The following is a 14,836-nucleotide window of genomic DNA, read 5'->3' as shown; positions in this document are numbered from 1 at the left end:
TAAGTAAGTGCAAAGCCAGGTAACCTGACTCATGAGACACACAGTTAACAACTGTAGTGGAATTGCACATTGCAGCTCCATATAGAGTCTCTATTAACATATTGTGGCAAGAATTATGCACATACGTAATGTTTAGCCCCCTTGGTGCTGGCTTGTCCCTTAGGAACAATGACAAGTGGAGTCACTTTAAGATGAAGCCCTACAATTACGAAATTTTTTAGGCTAAAAATTTTGCAATTGTCTAGCTTGCCTGTGTAAATAATGCATTACAAAATACATTAGTTAAGTTCCTTCACGAGGACAGAAGAGTGTGAAGTTGAGGATCCTACCTAAAGCCTTCAATCTCCACACATTTCTGATCCAAAAAGGCACACAAATGCCACAAAATTCTCATCCAGAATAAAAGTTTACTTCGGCATCCTCAGTCAGAGGACACTCCTCACAAAAGAGAGAAAGTATGTTTACCTTCACAGATGACCACATTACTTCAAGATGTATGTAGTCTGACTCTTGTAATGTTGCCAGGTACTTCCTTGCATGCTGGGTGCTGACTATTCCAAATGGGTTCAGAGGGAAGTTATCTTAAATTAAAACTATGTTCAGTCATAAGAAATAAGTGTTGTTTATTAAAAATAAAATATCTTGAAAATAATTTCACAAGCATATATACACATACATAGAGGTACTATGGCTTTAGTGTTTTTTACTTAAACCAGGCTTATCTCTGTATTCTTAGAAATTAACTATTTTAAGTTATAGAATCATGTATCAGCAAAGTCACACATGAGCAGTAACATTTACATCATTACATTTGAAGTAAATTTCAAGACAAACAAAATAGCAAACATGGCATGAATAACAACAAAATTATTTTTAAAATCTATGTTCTAATTAGAGGAAATAAAAATAATCTTAGGTTAAAAATTAATCTGTTATAGGTTGAACAATATTTGACAAAGGAAACAGACTGTCATATTGTTCTTAGGGTTACCTCACGGGTTGAACTTGCATTTCCCTAGAATACTACATAAATAATTATTACTCAGTGCTCCCTCCAGACATAGCCCAAACTAGTACCTTGATTACTTGAAACAAACAAGTTAATTCAATGTTGCAGAAATGCCAATTGTTCATTTATTTTGTTGTTCTTGATTTCAATAGGATTCTTAAGAGAAAGGAATGTGGGTTTCAATCACTAAATGCTAATAAAAACATAACATTTTAGACTAGTTTAAGGAAAAAAAAAGGTCTCTATAATGTGCTTCTATTGAAAGGTCTCATTTGTCTATGCATGATGTACCAGAGATACTAAGGGACTTCATTCTGAAGGCAATGGCAAGAGCCCAAGCAGGTCTGCGGGTACAGCCAGTGCCAAATGTTTACCTCTACTTGTGCTGTGCCACGAGAAACCTTCCTTGGATTGCCACATCCCCAAAAGAACTCATCCCAGTGTATGTGCTAAGCATGGTGGTCAGACAACATCTGAAAAGGAGAACACTATTTGTAATGGTTTTATAAAAACCTGAGATGGATCCTTAATGAAGATCTGGTGCAGAGAATCTCACAAACTGTCAGGCTGAGGCTGATGTTGATGGGGCAGGGGGGAAAGAATTCACTGCACTGGTTGCAAAAACTCTGACGTGAACACAGCTTCTGCATAGTCCTCACAAACATCCTGCAGCTCTGCTGCCACGTCACACAGGGCTTCTTCTGTCAGTTGCTCTGCAAGACTGAGGCAGAGGGAAGGCAAAAATAGAGAAGGAAAAGGTTCAGAAAGTCAGATTTCAAATTTCAGTCATTCATGCTATTGATATCAGTGCTCTGATTTTAAAAGGTAGATACTTTTTTCTTTCTACTGCTTAGCCCAAGAAAGGATTTGATACTTGACATGATATGGGTTGTATAAGATAGCAGAAATTCTATCCTCACTCTGGTTCATAGCAAAGGGCATACTTCAAGCTTAAAAGTACTGAGAGATCTCAGTTGTTTCCTTTTTTCAAACTCTTAAGATACTAATTCTGCTTTGAGAATAAGAGTGAACATACTGTGGTGCTCATCCAAAGGCCACTGAAGTAAATAGGAAGCTTTTTATTGATTTTAGCTGTCACTGAATCAGGCCTTACTGAGAGCAGAAATGTTTTGAGTAAAATGTCAATTTTCAGTAATCTCTGGACCACAGTAGATGTTTGTTACAGAACGAAAACTGTTTGTGTGTAAATATACAGTAGTTTACTGGCCTCCTGAGAAGAACTCTGCAGTTCTGCGTGTGCTCCAAAACACACTGGTGTTCCTGAGCCCAACAACCTTGGGGGCTGTTCAGAGTCACAAAGCCTGCCAGGGACTGGCTGCATTTGCAGTTGTCGAGCATGGGGCACGTGGCAGCCGTGGCAACCACTGTCAGGAGGAGGGTCACCTGCCAGTCCCACAGAGGTGCCAGCCCTGGCAGGGCCAATCTCACACCAGGGACTGAAGGCAGCACAGCTCAGAAGGCAGGATGACAGCAGTGAGCACTGACGAGCTCTGTTTCAGTGGGTTGATTCAGCAGATTCAAATACAGTGGTCTGATCACAGTTATTACAATGTGTGCCTACTTATCCACGCTTGGGCAAATCAGCAACACACAGGATTAGCTTTATGCATGCCAGTCATCTCAAATATTGCAGGACCTGTTCCTGAAAATTCTTTATGCAGATGCCAATCAAACAAGCTGTATCACTGATTTCAATGCTACTACATTAAAAATGTATGCTGAAGTTTAAAGATTCTTGGCAATTAAGCCTGATGTCCAATCTGCCAATACAGACAAATATGGGAACCCATCCCATCTACAACCACTGAAGTTAGGTTTTGCAATTCTTTCTTAATACTCCAGCGTTTTCGTCTCTCATCTCTTCTCCCATAGTCAGATGCATTCTCATTTCCACTCTGCAGGGAATTAATGTCCCCTCTATGCCAACTGATATTGTGCCAGTATTCCTGCAGTTCTGAAAGAACAGGGCTAGCAAGGTTTCAAATTCATCCTGTATTTCCATGCTTTCTTTGGGCTGGACTTTATAAGACCAATAGGTGATTTTTTAAATGTATCATACATATTGAAAATTATTTCTAGGCAATTGCAGGTAATTACTCAAGGAAGTGCAAGGAAATGATAACCAGTGATGTAATTTACTTGCTAAAGCTGTTACTGAGTAATCAAAACACTTACTCAAGCTCCAGTGCAAAAGTGGGTATTTTGGCTTATATTGCTCTGCTGGTTAGCAGACATTTAGCCTAAGAAACTATTTTTGCCAGGAAGTGAACAGTAAAGAGACTGTAGTTTACTGTTTCTTCACATCTTCTATTTATAGCAAGGGATGGACATTCTACTCCCATATCCTTTGGTTTTATCCAACTACCTTCAAAATCCATGAATACCTAGTACCAGTAGAGAAACAGCCTAAGAGACAACTGCCTCTGGCTTTCAGTCTGGAATTTAAATGTCGCCTCCCAACTCCTCTCCTGAGTAAGAACAGAAAAACCTGTTGTCAGCTGATACATTCACTTCAAAATCACAAAGACAGTCCATATACCTCTCAGCAATCTGCCATGGGTTGAAACTGCCCACCACCTCATGAGAAATAAGCTTTAAATGATGCTTGTATCTGCTGTTATAATCCAAGATGCTCTGGAGCATATGGCTTGGCACAGACAGAGACACAGAGCACGCTTTCTGTAGAGAGTTCAAAGCCAAGGGGTGCAGAATGTCATTTCCAGTATGCAATTTCTCCTCTGCTTCTTTGTTTTCATCAATATCACTGGAAATATAAAATAATCATCAAAACAGAACTAGATTTTCAAGTCTCTTTTTGAAACACTATAATGAAGTCACGCAGATCTCATGCACCACAGTTTAATGTAGGGTCAAATATTCCACTTACTTGCCATCAAAAGGTTTTTCAAATAAAATGTTTGTTTCAAGCTCTGTGTGTTCAATTAATTTGGTTATCTGAATTGGATGAGGAGATGTGAGTCTTCTAGCTGTTGATGCCATTTGTTGCTCTAGAAGGAAGAAAATACCATTTAAAATTGTTTCTTTGAAAGAGGAAAACTACATCTACTGCAGATAAGGTCCTCACAAAGACTTTTGCTTCTTTTAAGGGGAACTCCTTCAGGTAAGTGAAGAACTGAAAGTGAGAAGCCCCTAAAAAGTAAATTCAGTGTAGCGTTTCCAAGAGCTAGTGTATTAAAGCTGAGCATTTTAGAAATGCTGCTTTTAGTATAAATCATTTGTGCTGTCAGTGGATACTTCTAGCAGAGAGATAGAAAATACCACTGTAAAACTAGCAGTCTATTAAACCTGGCAGTAAATTCAAGACATGGAAAAAAGGCCATACAGATTTGGGCTAAATCTTCACCAGTCATATTGTGAGATTTTACAACTTGTGTAAACAACACAGTTCCAGTAAAGTCTGTATGTAATCAGATACTCACATTGAAAAATCAGTGTAGCTTCGCTGTGCTACTCAAATAGTAGGATAAAAACCAGGAATATTGATAAAGTATCAACTTTTAGAACTACATTTTAGAAACTGTCCTTTGAAAGAAGTACCTGTAGTAAAAAATGTGTCTGGATGGTGCTATTTGATCACACATAATCCAATGACCTTGATTTCAAAACATCTGAATTTAAAGTTACAGATTATAGGAAAATCCAGTGCCATTAAAGAAGACAGTTACCCATTTTGTCTTCCTGGGCCCAGAAGTGGGAGTCAGCGTACACGATCTGGGTGATTCTCCTGCGGACACTCTCCCGGTGTCTCTGTATTGGAACACACAACCGCAGTCAGTCACCCACATACCTGATTATCACACAATAGGAAACTAGGTCATGATCCTCCTTGGGCAAAGCAGGCTTATTTCGGCTGGTAACAGAACACAGAAAAGGGGTGGGGGAGTGAAATCACAGACATTTATCTTGTTCAAAATGCCATACTTGAATATGAAACTAGTTGCCAGTCCCATGGTAACTCCTCCCATTTTAGACCAACAGCCCTCAGCCAAACAACTGAAGAACCCTCATGCTTTCTTTTAAGAAAGTAATATATGAGAAAGCTCGAGTCAAGTAAATTATAAACTTACGAATATTTACACAGAAAAATGAATAAATAAGGGCACAGATAACCATGTATTTGTCTGACTTCTCATGTTGCCCTGTGAAATACTTTGGATTGCCAGAGCATTTTTCCTCGAGATGCTCAAGCTACTAGAATATTGAGATTCTATACCACAAAAAAAGGGAAAAAACCAAATTAATATTCAAATATTTTCCAATCTGCAAGGCAATCAACATAATCACCATGCTGATTCTCCCATTCATGTACAGTTATCTAAGCCACAAAGTCTTGAGGTGGAAAGCAAACTCAGGTCTCCCAAGTCTAGAGCAATAGATTCATCAAACATTTTGCTCCTGATCTTACACTGTGTTTTGCTGGAAGCACAGACTCCTCCCTGGTCTTTGATTTCAGACACTGATTCAGTCACTCCTTGCTTCATTTAAGAATGTAGATACTTAGAGATATTACAATTTATGGACAGTAATCAAGAAATTGGCACTAATGAGAACAACCAAGACAGAAAATCTTACTTCAATTTCTTCCATTCTTTGCAACATTGACTCTATACTATGAGTGTCAGCCATAGGCAGGGCCCTGGTCTGGAGCCTCTCATGCTGCTCCACACTCCACAGTTCTTGAGCAGTATCTTCCAAAAGATCATCCAACAGCTTTTCACTCAGAATATCTGCATTTGCTGCAACCTGCTACTTAAAAAATCCGAAACTCAAAAACAAATACCACAGAAAACAAAAAGACACAAAGCCAATACAAGAAAGAAAGAAAAAACCAAAACCAAACCAACTCGCATTAAGTTGAAAAGAAACTGTATGTTGCCCCTTTATAAATGTTTGACAGCTCTCAAGGCATCGTTCCCCCAGTGGCATAAGCTTGCCTGTACTACCTGCATGCTGTCTACTACCAGAGGTTCCGACCACTCCTGTACCTCCTTCACAGCTTTGTCTGCACAGGGGGCTGGAGAAACAGTTTGTGACCTGCACAAAAAACAACAATGCCATTTTGAAACTTGGTATGACAACAATAACTTAAAAACCCTAAATACATAAGTTTATTTTTAGGGAGACTGCTGGAGTGTGGAGAAGTTCATATCATATCTGACACCAGTTATGAGATCTTCAAAGTAAGTCATTACCTTAACTTTTGTATTTGTTTTATTTCTCCTCTGCGAAGGTCAGTTAGAACCTTCACTCCTCTTGAATTTTCCGCTTCAAGCCTCGCTAGTCTTCAAAAATAGCACAGTAACATAAAGGGTTACAAAATGCACATTCTAATAACTGAAGAATGAAATAATATGATTTTGAGTATTACTTTAGAAAAGTTGCAAGAAACTTTAGAGAGAAAATTAATGCTGACTGTAAGACCATATAAGCCAGAAAACTCTGTTGAGAACCGGGGATCTTGAATTAAGTTTCTGCTGTTGGCAAATAGGAAGTACTTGGCCCAGAGAAATGAGCTCCTCATCTTACCCTGCACACTGCCTAGTACAGATCCAGCACCTGGATCTCTTGCTTCAACTGCCACAAACACCAATCCCAAAGCAACCTAAATTTGGGGAGCCCAGGTCTAACTGGATGTTGAATATACTTTAAAGTAAACAAACTTGCACTCTATTATTGTCTGAGACAAATATATGTATTTTGTCCTTCTGGAACAGGGAGATAATATTTATTTACCTTCTTAATGCACTGCTGTGAATACCCACTCTGCCTGCTGTGTTTTGTCACTGCTCTGCCTTGCACAGTTGGGCCTTGACTCCCAAGCAGCAACTCGGGCAAAAGCCTAAAGCCTTGGCTCTTCCTGGGCTTTAGGGAGTGAGACTGCTCTGGGCCATCTGGCAGAGAGCTGTGCTGTGCCACTGGCCACCCTGGGCTGCAGCCAGGCCAACTCTGTCCCAGTTACCAGCACAGAGCCGGCAGCATTCCCACTGGGAAGCAGGGTAAGGATGGGTGCCACAGGACTGTGAACATACCGCTTAGGTGGAACAGGCAGAGCTGGAGGCTTTGGAGGAGGGCAGGGAATTCTGCTCTCCTTAGCAGGTCGTTTGGTCTCTTTTAGCTGAAAAGCTATAGTTGGCTCTCGAAATCCAGCATGCTTTCCTCGAGGGCGTACCTGTCTTGATTTCAGAGATTTCAGCATTCCCTTAAAATTAACACCATCACAATAAAAACTTATATTCCAGTTGTTGAATTATTAAAGTATTTTGCATTTTGCTTCAGATTTTGTCTTGAAGTCATGCTGCACAGTTAACATATGTGAAGGTTTTACAACTGCTTTAAAGGGAAGTACAGCTGTGCCTGAAAAGAATATATGCTTGATCCTGTAACTGTTACTTTTGCAAACAGTTCCAACTTTTCCAGTGTTGCCCTTCATGGGGAAAAAACTTATTTTTAATTTTTCAGAATTAGACTCTATGTTAACTCTTAATAAATCCAATAGAAAGTTTCCAAGGTAACTTTTATTCAGCCACAAAACTATAATATCACCACTTTTGTATTTGCTACAAGGTCACTTAGACTCGTCCCCTCAGTATGAAATGCTGAAATGTTTAACCTTTCTGCCCACATTTCTCACTGACACACAGGGATGGGAAGCAGTAAAAGTTACATATACATACAGCTTTGTTACTGTGTCAGATCTGAATTTTCAAGTTGAAGATGACACTGAGGAAGGAATAAAAAAACTCCACCTATTTACAAAATCTAGCACTAGTCTTTTAAGAACTCATTTGCATTACAGAAGCCTCTTGCTGGTTGCAAGAAAGACTTAGCAGAAACCAGAACTTGTATTGTGAAGTTTTATCATTTCTGTAATCAATTAAGTAAGTCTGCCTAACTTATATTCTCCTACTAACACTAGCATGACATTACTGCTGAGTGCATTTTTTGTGACAGAGGATTACCAACAGGAAGAAAATACTTCAGCTTTAATTTCAACTTGAAAAAAACATGCTAACTTCAAGCACAAAACTTGTTTCAGTAAACATTTTCCTTGCTAATTCTGTTATTCGTTGTTTCTAGTTGTACAATGTGTTTCCAAGGAACTGTAACACTGCTTTGAAAAAACAGATGCTAAAATAGTCATACCCAGTAGAAATAACAGGCAGATGTCAGTTTATCCCACTGTGTCTCCTAGCTCAGAATAGAAATATTGTGAGGAAGTGCGAAGCACTGACAGTATCTTACGCTATATAACAAATCCCAAAGCACAAGTAGAAGACAGCATAAATGATTTATCACTTCCATACCTGTGGTTTTGCAAGCAATAATATGCCTTTCTTCTCCAAAGGACCACTTCCAAGGACAGAGTCCTTTTTTACAGCTCTAGCTCTCACCAGGGCATCTGTGCTTCCCTGTAAAGTGGCATTTCTCTCTGGAGTAGGTGGGTCACTTTCTTCTTGGTATTTATTGTGAAACATATGAGCACAACTGTTCACCTTTTGAACTGCTGAAATATTTGCAACATGTCAATGTTTATCTGTATCAAAAATAACACATAAACTTTTAACTTTGGTAAGGTGAGAGGGGCAAGAATTGTCTTTATTTCTACATTTGATATCTCTGTTATGCTAGGTATACCTAATCATGAACTTTTAAGCTCTACCATAATTTAAAAAAAGAAAAAAAAAATCCAGCCTTGTATTTCCTGAATTAAAGAAATTGTATTAAAGTATTAAAGAAATTGTCTTTCCTGCATTGTTTTGATAAACAGGAGAGTTTGGAGTTTGTGTGCATATACATATTTATATGTATATAAATATTTGAAAATACACATATACATGCAAATCATGGGAAAGTTTTTTGGTAGTAATTGTCATGCAAGATCTAGGCAGTGATAAAAAAACATTCTTTTTTAGGCTGCAAGACACATGGAAACCATTAAATGCTTATATGCTGTCTCCCTGGACTGCCAAAGATGAATTCATCATATGGAATTCTTCTTGCCCTTACATGTGGGTAGCAGGGAATACTCACTATTCTAGTAAAAACCATCATTAGCTATGAGAAAGACACCATAAAGAAGAAAAAGAATTAATATAGTTTATATATAATGTAAGAAATTATAATGGCTTTCATCAGGTGTCAAAATACTTCAGGTGGTATATTTATCTCACAACACCTTGAGAAGGAATAAAACTCCTTTCCTTTCATATACAAAGTAAAACAACAATAAAGAAAGCCAACTCTGAACAGTTTCACAGCAAACGAGTAGTGGAAACCCCCAAAGTCTTTAGCTTAACCATCAGTTAATGTGTCTCTATGTACAAAAGTTTGAGTGTTGTGCAAAAGACATTATCAGGAATCAACTGACAAGAATAAAACAGCCGCTGCTCTCAGAAGTAGAGAAATTGCACAAACCAAGGGAATTCAGAATACCTTTTCAGTGTGAACAGTTAAACAACCACAGCCTGGCTTTCGTTAGCCTGATTTGCTAACATACACTTCTGAGCAACAATACATAACATACTACAAAACTGATCTTCAGATGGCAAGTTAACTGATAAAAATGGACTTAGTAATTCAAAATACAAACCAGTCAAGAGACTCCTGGCACACGGAGGTTTTCTAGGCTGTTGTCCATACTGTCCCTTTAAGATGAGAGAGTTGTTTTCTCCTTTTGGAGACAGAAGCTGGTTTTGGGCTGGAAATGTCTTATTGTTCCTTGGAGATTTGGCCTGAGAAGCTGAAATACATTTCTTCACTGGTTTTGGTGTTTGCTTGTTTTCCAGCAGTGAATTCAGATCCTGCACCAATTATTTAGAGTTTTAATTACTCTCTCAGTAAATCTGATGTAAAAATGAGAAGCAAATTCAAGAGATTCCAAGCAGTTGGAACTTTTTTGGTCTGGTTTGGGTTTTTTTGTTGTTCTGTTTTGTTTTCTGACAGCAATTACTCCCAATAAGTTGTTCATGTAGAAGCCTTTTCATATTATTAACTTAAATCTTACTGAAAAGGCTTACATTTTTGTATTTACAATTGACCCAAGTAAATAATCTGCTTACAGAATGTTCAAAAAGAAATGGACACAAGGGCTACAGACCAAAAAAGCTCCCATGCTCACATGACTGCAGTAATACAGACACTTCTTCCAATGCTAAGTCTAAACTTGAACAACTCTACCTTCTCTCCTGTTCCAAGGCAGTTAGCACTGTTACTGTTCTCATAAGCAGTTTCATAACAGTAAAAATAAAAACACAGCTCTTACAGTTTTAACAGTATATTAAGGAAAATAAAATATGGCTCTGGTATCAGTTGCTTTTAGTTATTTATATAGTAGGCAACATGAATCAGAACTTTTCTATGATACCAACAACATGTATAAGCCATCAGATATCACTAACAAAAGCCATTTGAAAGGCACAGAGCTTAAGTAACTCTTGTACCCACAACTTTATCTTCTGCCTGGACACTTCTGCATCCACCACCATGGGTGAGGCTCAGATGCTCATCACTGATGCTGATTACTAATGCATGCATCCCAAAATAATAAACACATAACACACACCAATATATAAAATGAATTCTTTCAGTCCTGAATATGGCAAATGAATCAGAAACTGGTGCTTTGTTACCACTATCACTACCAGTCCTCATTCTAGCAGCATAGCCAAGAAAGACAGGAACAGCATCAATAAGATCAGCAGCAGGTAGCTTCTGTGTTTAGGATGCACCTCTCTTTTAGACCACCATTATTTAGGAACATTAGAAGTACATTTATACATTAGAAAATATGGTCTTTGAAAAACCACAAACAAACCCAATAAGATATTCTGCCATTTCATTAACACAGTCTCATATTTTACTACATCTTTTCTGCTTTAGCAAAACCAAAATGTTTTTTCCTACCTCAACTTGCAGCAAAATATCTATGATAATGTCAGAAATGGAAGAATCTCCTTCTAGTTTGGCAGAGCAGAGAGAGAGTTGTCGAATGAGACTGCCCAGCTCCTTGTAGTGGGCAGGAATCTGCTCATCTGTTTGATCTGTGAAGTGATTGGCAAATGCCTGCAAGGTTCGTACAGCACCTCTGTGTGCTGCTGCCAACCTGGATACTGCTTGGGACTGGGAAATGAAAAACAAATGTTTTAATAACTATAGTTTCTATGAATACTTATACTATTGGAAGAATTGTTGGCAAAATTTCATGGAGAAACACTCAGGCTTGGGATAATTCTGATGCATATTAAGCCATTTGTGAGACAAAACAAAACAGGCATTAAAGTAATCTACTAAAGATTCCTCACAACGGTACCTCTATCAATGTCATGCTGGCTTCAGGTGAAACAGCCTGGGTATAACAGGTCTTGATGTTTCTGTGTGCCAACACAGAACTGTAATCATCAGCTGGACCCTAACGAGCAACAACTGCACAAACACAAAATATTCTCCATCCTCTGCGTTTTGTTACAGAAGAAAATACAAGTGATGGAAAAGCTCAAGAGAACAACAGGACAACATCAGCCAGAGTGTAGGCATGATCTCAGGGCTGTCCTTCTGAAAGGTGCTGGGCAGAGAAGAAAAATCAGGCTGGTAAGACTGAGTGACATCACCCAGAAGTTTAAAAAATCAGTCAATAGTAGAACACATTGTTATTGCAAAAAGGAATTGGAATGAAGAAGGAATTAGAAGCCACATAAAATCAGAGCGATGGCCTTCTTCTCTACTTTACTGCAGGGAAATGAGAACTGAGAAGAGAGAAGCAGCAAAGGCAGTATTAGGCCAAGTGATTCATACTTCTGTGAGAATGAGATGAAAGGTGTAAGATACAAAGAAAATCTTTCTGAAGAGGGCTCAGATGCACCCAGATAATCAAACAATTATCTAGAAAACTCTGTCAATAAGTCATTTATAGCCTCAAGGATAATTACACCTTACCTTTTTAGTGTGTTTGATTGCATGAGGACTCAGTTTCTCTAAATCATCCTGAATTTCTTTTACCTGTTTATCAAGAAAGGAGAGGAGAACATCAGTCAGAATTCACTCCGTGCCTATAAATGAACAAATTTTGGACTTCAGCCATGAGAGAAATTAGTCACACCATTCAGATCTAAACTAAAATGCTGTGGAAGTTCAGAGATAACCTGATTGAATTTCTTTTGTTTCAATTTGTTTCTGTCAAATTCTTCACAATAAACTAGCTACTATGCATGCCAGTTTAAAATGCCAGTTCCTACCTGTTGCTGGAGCACATACAGCATCCGAGCTGACCGTGCAGCTTGTTGCTGTCTCCTAGTGCAAAGTCGCTGCTTGATCTCAGGATCTAAAAGTTCTGTATCTCTCCCTAAAAAGCATAGAATTTAATGTTTTATGTCTTAATTTAACATGTGAAAATCCCAATTAAGCCATGACAACAGACATAATTTAACAATAAACCTCTGCCATGCAGAACCAGATCACATATTTGTGGGGGTTCCTTTAGCAGTAATGTAAATTAATTACTGTAACTCTAAATTGTGTTTCTATTTAGAATTTGACTAAACAATCTTATACAATATAGCTTATTAGTAATAGCTTAAAAAATCATGTGACCAATTAGTTTTATGATGAAGTTGCAGATAAAGCACTCAAAATTAGGAATGGTTACACCTCCTGCTAGTTATTACAAAAGAACCAATTGCTTAACCTGGCAAGCTGTTCTGGCTTTTATATATTTTTTAAAAAAAGTAGATGGTTCTCAAAAATCCAGAAATAAATTTGAATTCTAATCCAAGCCAAACAACTGTGGGGGAAAAAAAATCAACAAACTACTGTACATTTATATAACATAATTATTGTTCAGTCTTACACCTTTTTTAATCATTTCTTCAATTTTTTGAATATAGCTCCTCAATTCCTTTTGCAGACATCGGACTTCCTGCATATTTTTATGTTCTTTCTTGTTTAAATTTGGTTTGAGGTCTGGTCCTGTGTCATGGGTGGGTAGAGAGTCCAAAGCAGCTGATCTTGGCCTTCCTTCCTTAGCTACGCAGAGAGAAACATTTCTGTCAGAGCTGGTAGACTCCCCTTGGGAAGGCTGGTCAAGCCTCTGCTGACCTGGCAAGCGAGTTTGAGACTTCAGCGCATTTTTATTTCCTGGAGCTGCAAATACTTTGGTATTCTGCTGTTGTGACTTCTGGGTCCACAATGGTTTACTGACCACGTTTCCAAACACTTGCTGTTTCACTTGCTCTTCAAGACGTCTTCGTTTGATGTCCCTTTTGGCCAACTGAACGGCCAGTTTCAGTTTTTCTTCAGATACCACTGAGAACATGCCAGAGCTTCTCAGGTTGGGGTCCTCACTTGCAGCTGGATTTCTCTGATCACTGGATGCCTTCAATTTTTCTATTATAATTGGGCGGGGCTGAGAGAATCTGAGAGCCAAATTCTCTGGAACTGCAGGAACATTTCTATTAAACTGGAGCTGTTCAAAGTGTAAAAAAAAAAATCTGATGTTACACAGAACACTTTACACAGGTGATGCAACTCAAGTGTCTAACAGTAAGGAAATTGGATCTTCTTTTATATTAGCATGTATCCCGTCATGACAGCATTGTTTTGGATTTGCGCTGAACACAGTGCTAACAGCAGACCAGTGTTTTCATTCTTGCTAAGCAGTGCTCAAGGCCTTTTCTGCTCCTCACTCTGCCCACCCAGTGAGTAACCTGTGGGTGGGCAAGAAGCTGGGAGGAGACACGTGGGATGGCTGACGCTGACTGACCCAAGGGATATTCCACACCGTGTGGCATCATTCTCAGCAGTAAAAGCTGTGGGAAAGAAGGAGGAAGGGGAAGCTGTTTGGAGTGACAGTATTTGTCTTCCCAAGTCACTGCTACATGTGATGAAGCTGTGGAAATGGCTGGATTCCCTATTTTGCTCTGCTTGTGCACAGGGCATTTGCTTTCTCTATTAACATGCCTTTATCTCAATCCACAATTTTTCATACTTATCCCCTTCCAATTCTCTTCCCCATCCCACTGGGAGTGAGCGAGCGGCTGTGTGCTCAGCTGCCAACTGGGACTGAACCACAACAGACAGCTAAGAATATTTATGGATATAGTTCTTGAATCTCTACCCTTACAAAAGAACAGTGTCAAGATTATATGTGACAGCATCAGGAAAGCGAGTATCACACTCCTTGATGGGCTGTCTCGGAAGTGGGTCATAATCATCGTTTTGTAACAATCACAAATGGAAACCAATTCAGCATCGCTGCAGAAAACAAATGGTACCTGTGTTTGTAAAGGCTTTGCTTCATTCCTGTATCGCTGGGTGGAGAATGCAAACGCATCATCAAACAGCGGTGCTTTGCTTGGCCCCATCGCATCGGCTTGAGAGCAAATCCCGCTGCTGTCCCTTGCTTGTGATCACAGCTGTGGACCTGAGAACAACCAGCCGTGATTTCAGACTCTCGAAAGCAATCCCGAGTCAGCACACTCCGGGTGCTGCCAGGAGGGAGGAGAGAAAGGAGAACGGAGGAAGGCAGGCAGGGAGGAGGAAGGAAAGGAGAGCGGGGGAAGGCAGGCAGGGAGGAGGAAGGAAAGGAGAGCGGAGGAGGGCGGGCAGGGAGGAGGAAGGAAAGGAGAGCGGGGGAGGGCAGGGAGGAGGAAGGAAAGCAGAGCGGAGGAGGAAGGAAAGCAGAGCGGAGAAGGGCGGGCAGAGCGGGCCGCACTGCGCCGGGACCCGCCGCGCGCCGTTCGAACCCGGTCCCGCTGCTGCCGCGGGGGCCGCCGGGAGCGCGCGCAGCTACGG

General features: G+C 39.6%; 1 protein-coding gene across 4 annotated transcripts; it reads right to left on the bottom strand.

Annotated features, from left to right (window-relative positions):
* Positions 1-603: 603 nt before the first annotated feature.
* KIAA0753 (KIAA0753 ortholog) lies at positions 604-14,667 on the bottom strand. Of its 4 annotated transcripts, none has more exons than XM_051809936.1 (15): positions 14,317-14,667; positions 12,896-13,508; positions 12,283-12,389; positions 11,984-12,046; positions 10,955-11,170; positions 9,642-9,852; positions 8,356-8,555; positions 7,081-7,250; positions 6,244-6,333; positions 5,986-6,085; positions 5,624-5,797; positions 4,717-4,798; positions 3,918-4,038; positions 3,570-3,794; positions 604-1,730 (listed from the first exon to the last, which is right to left on the bottom strand). In XM_051809936.1, the coding sequence occupies exons 1-15, from the start codon at positions 14,404-14,406 to the stop codon at positions 1,613-1,615; spliced, it is 2,580 nt and encodes an 859-aa protein (XP_051665896.1). In that variant the 5' UTR covers positions 14,407-14,667; the 3' UTR covers positions 604-1,612. The 4 variants fall into 4 exon arrangements, with proteins under 4 accessions (XP_051665896.1, XP_051665898.1, XP_051665897.1 ...); XM_051809938.1 differs by having other exon boundaries at positions 5,995-6,085; XM_051809937.1 differs by having other exon boundaries at positions 8,356-8,552.
* Positions 14,668-14,836: the final 169 nt, after the last annotated feature.

This window comes from Manacus candei, unplaced genomic scaffold (genome assembly GCF_025592945.1).
Source record: "Manacus candei isolate 608988 ecotype Guabito, Panama unplaced genomic scaffold, ASM2559294v1 h1tg000076l, whole genome shotgun sequence".
Lineage (NCBI taxonomy): Eukaryota > Metazoa > Chordata > Aves > Passeriformes > Pipridae > Manacus > Manacus candei.
The sequence above is the reverse complement of the archived record's forward strand: the minus strand, read 5'-3'. Positions and strand labels throughout refer to the sequence as shown.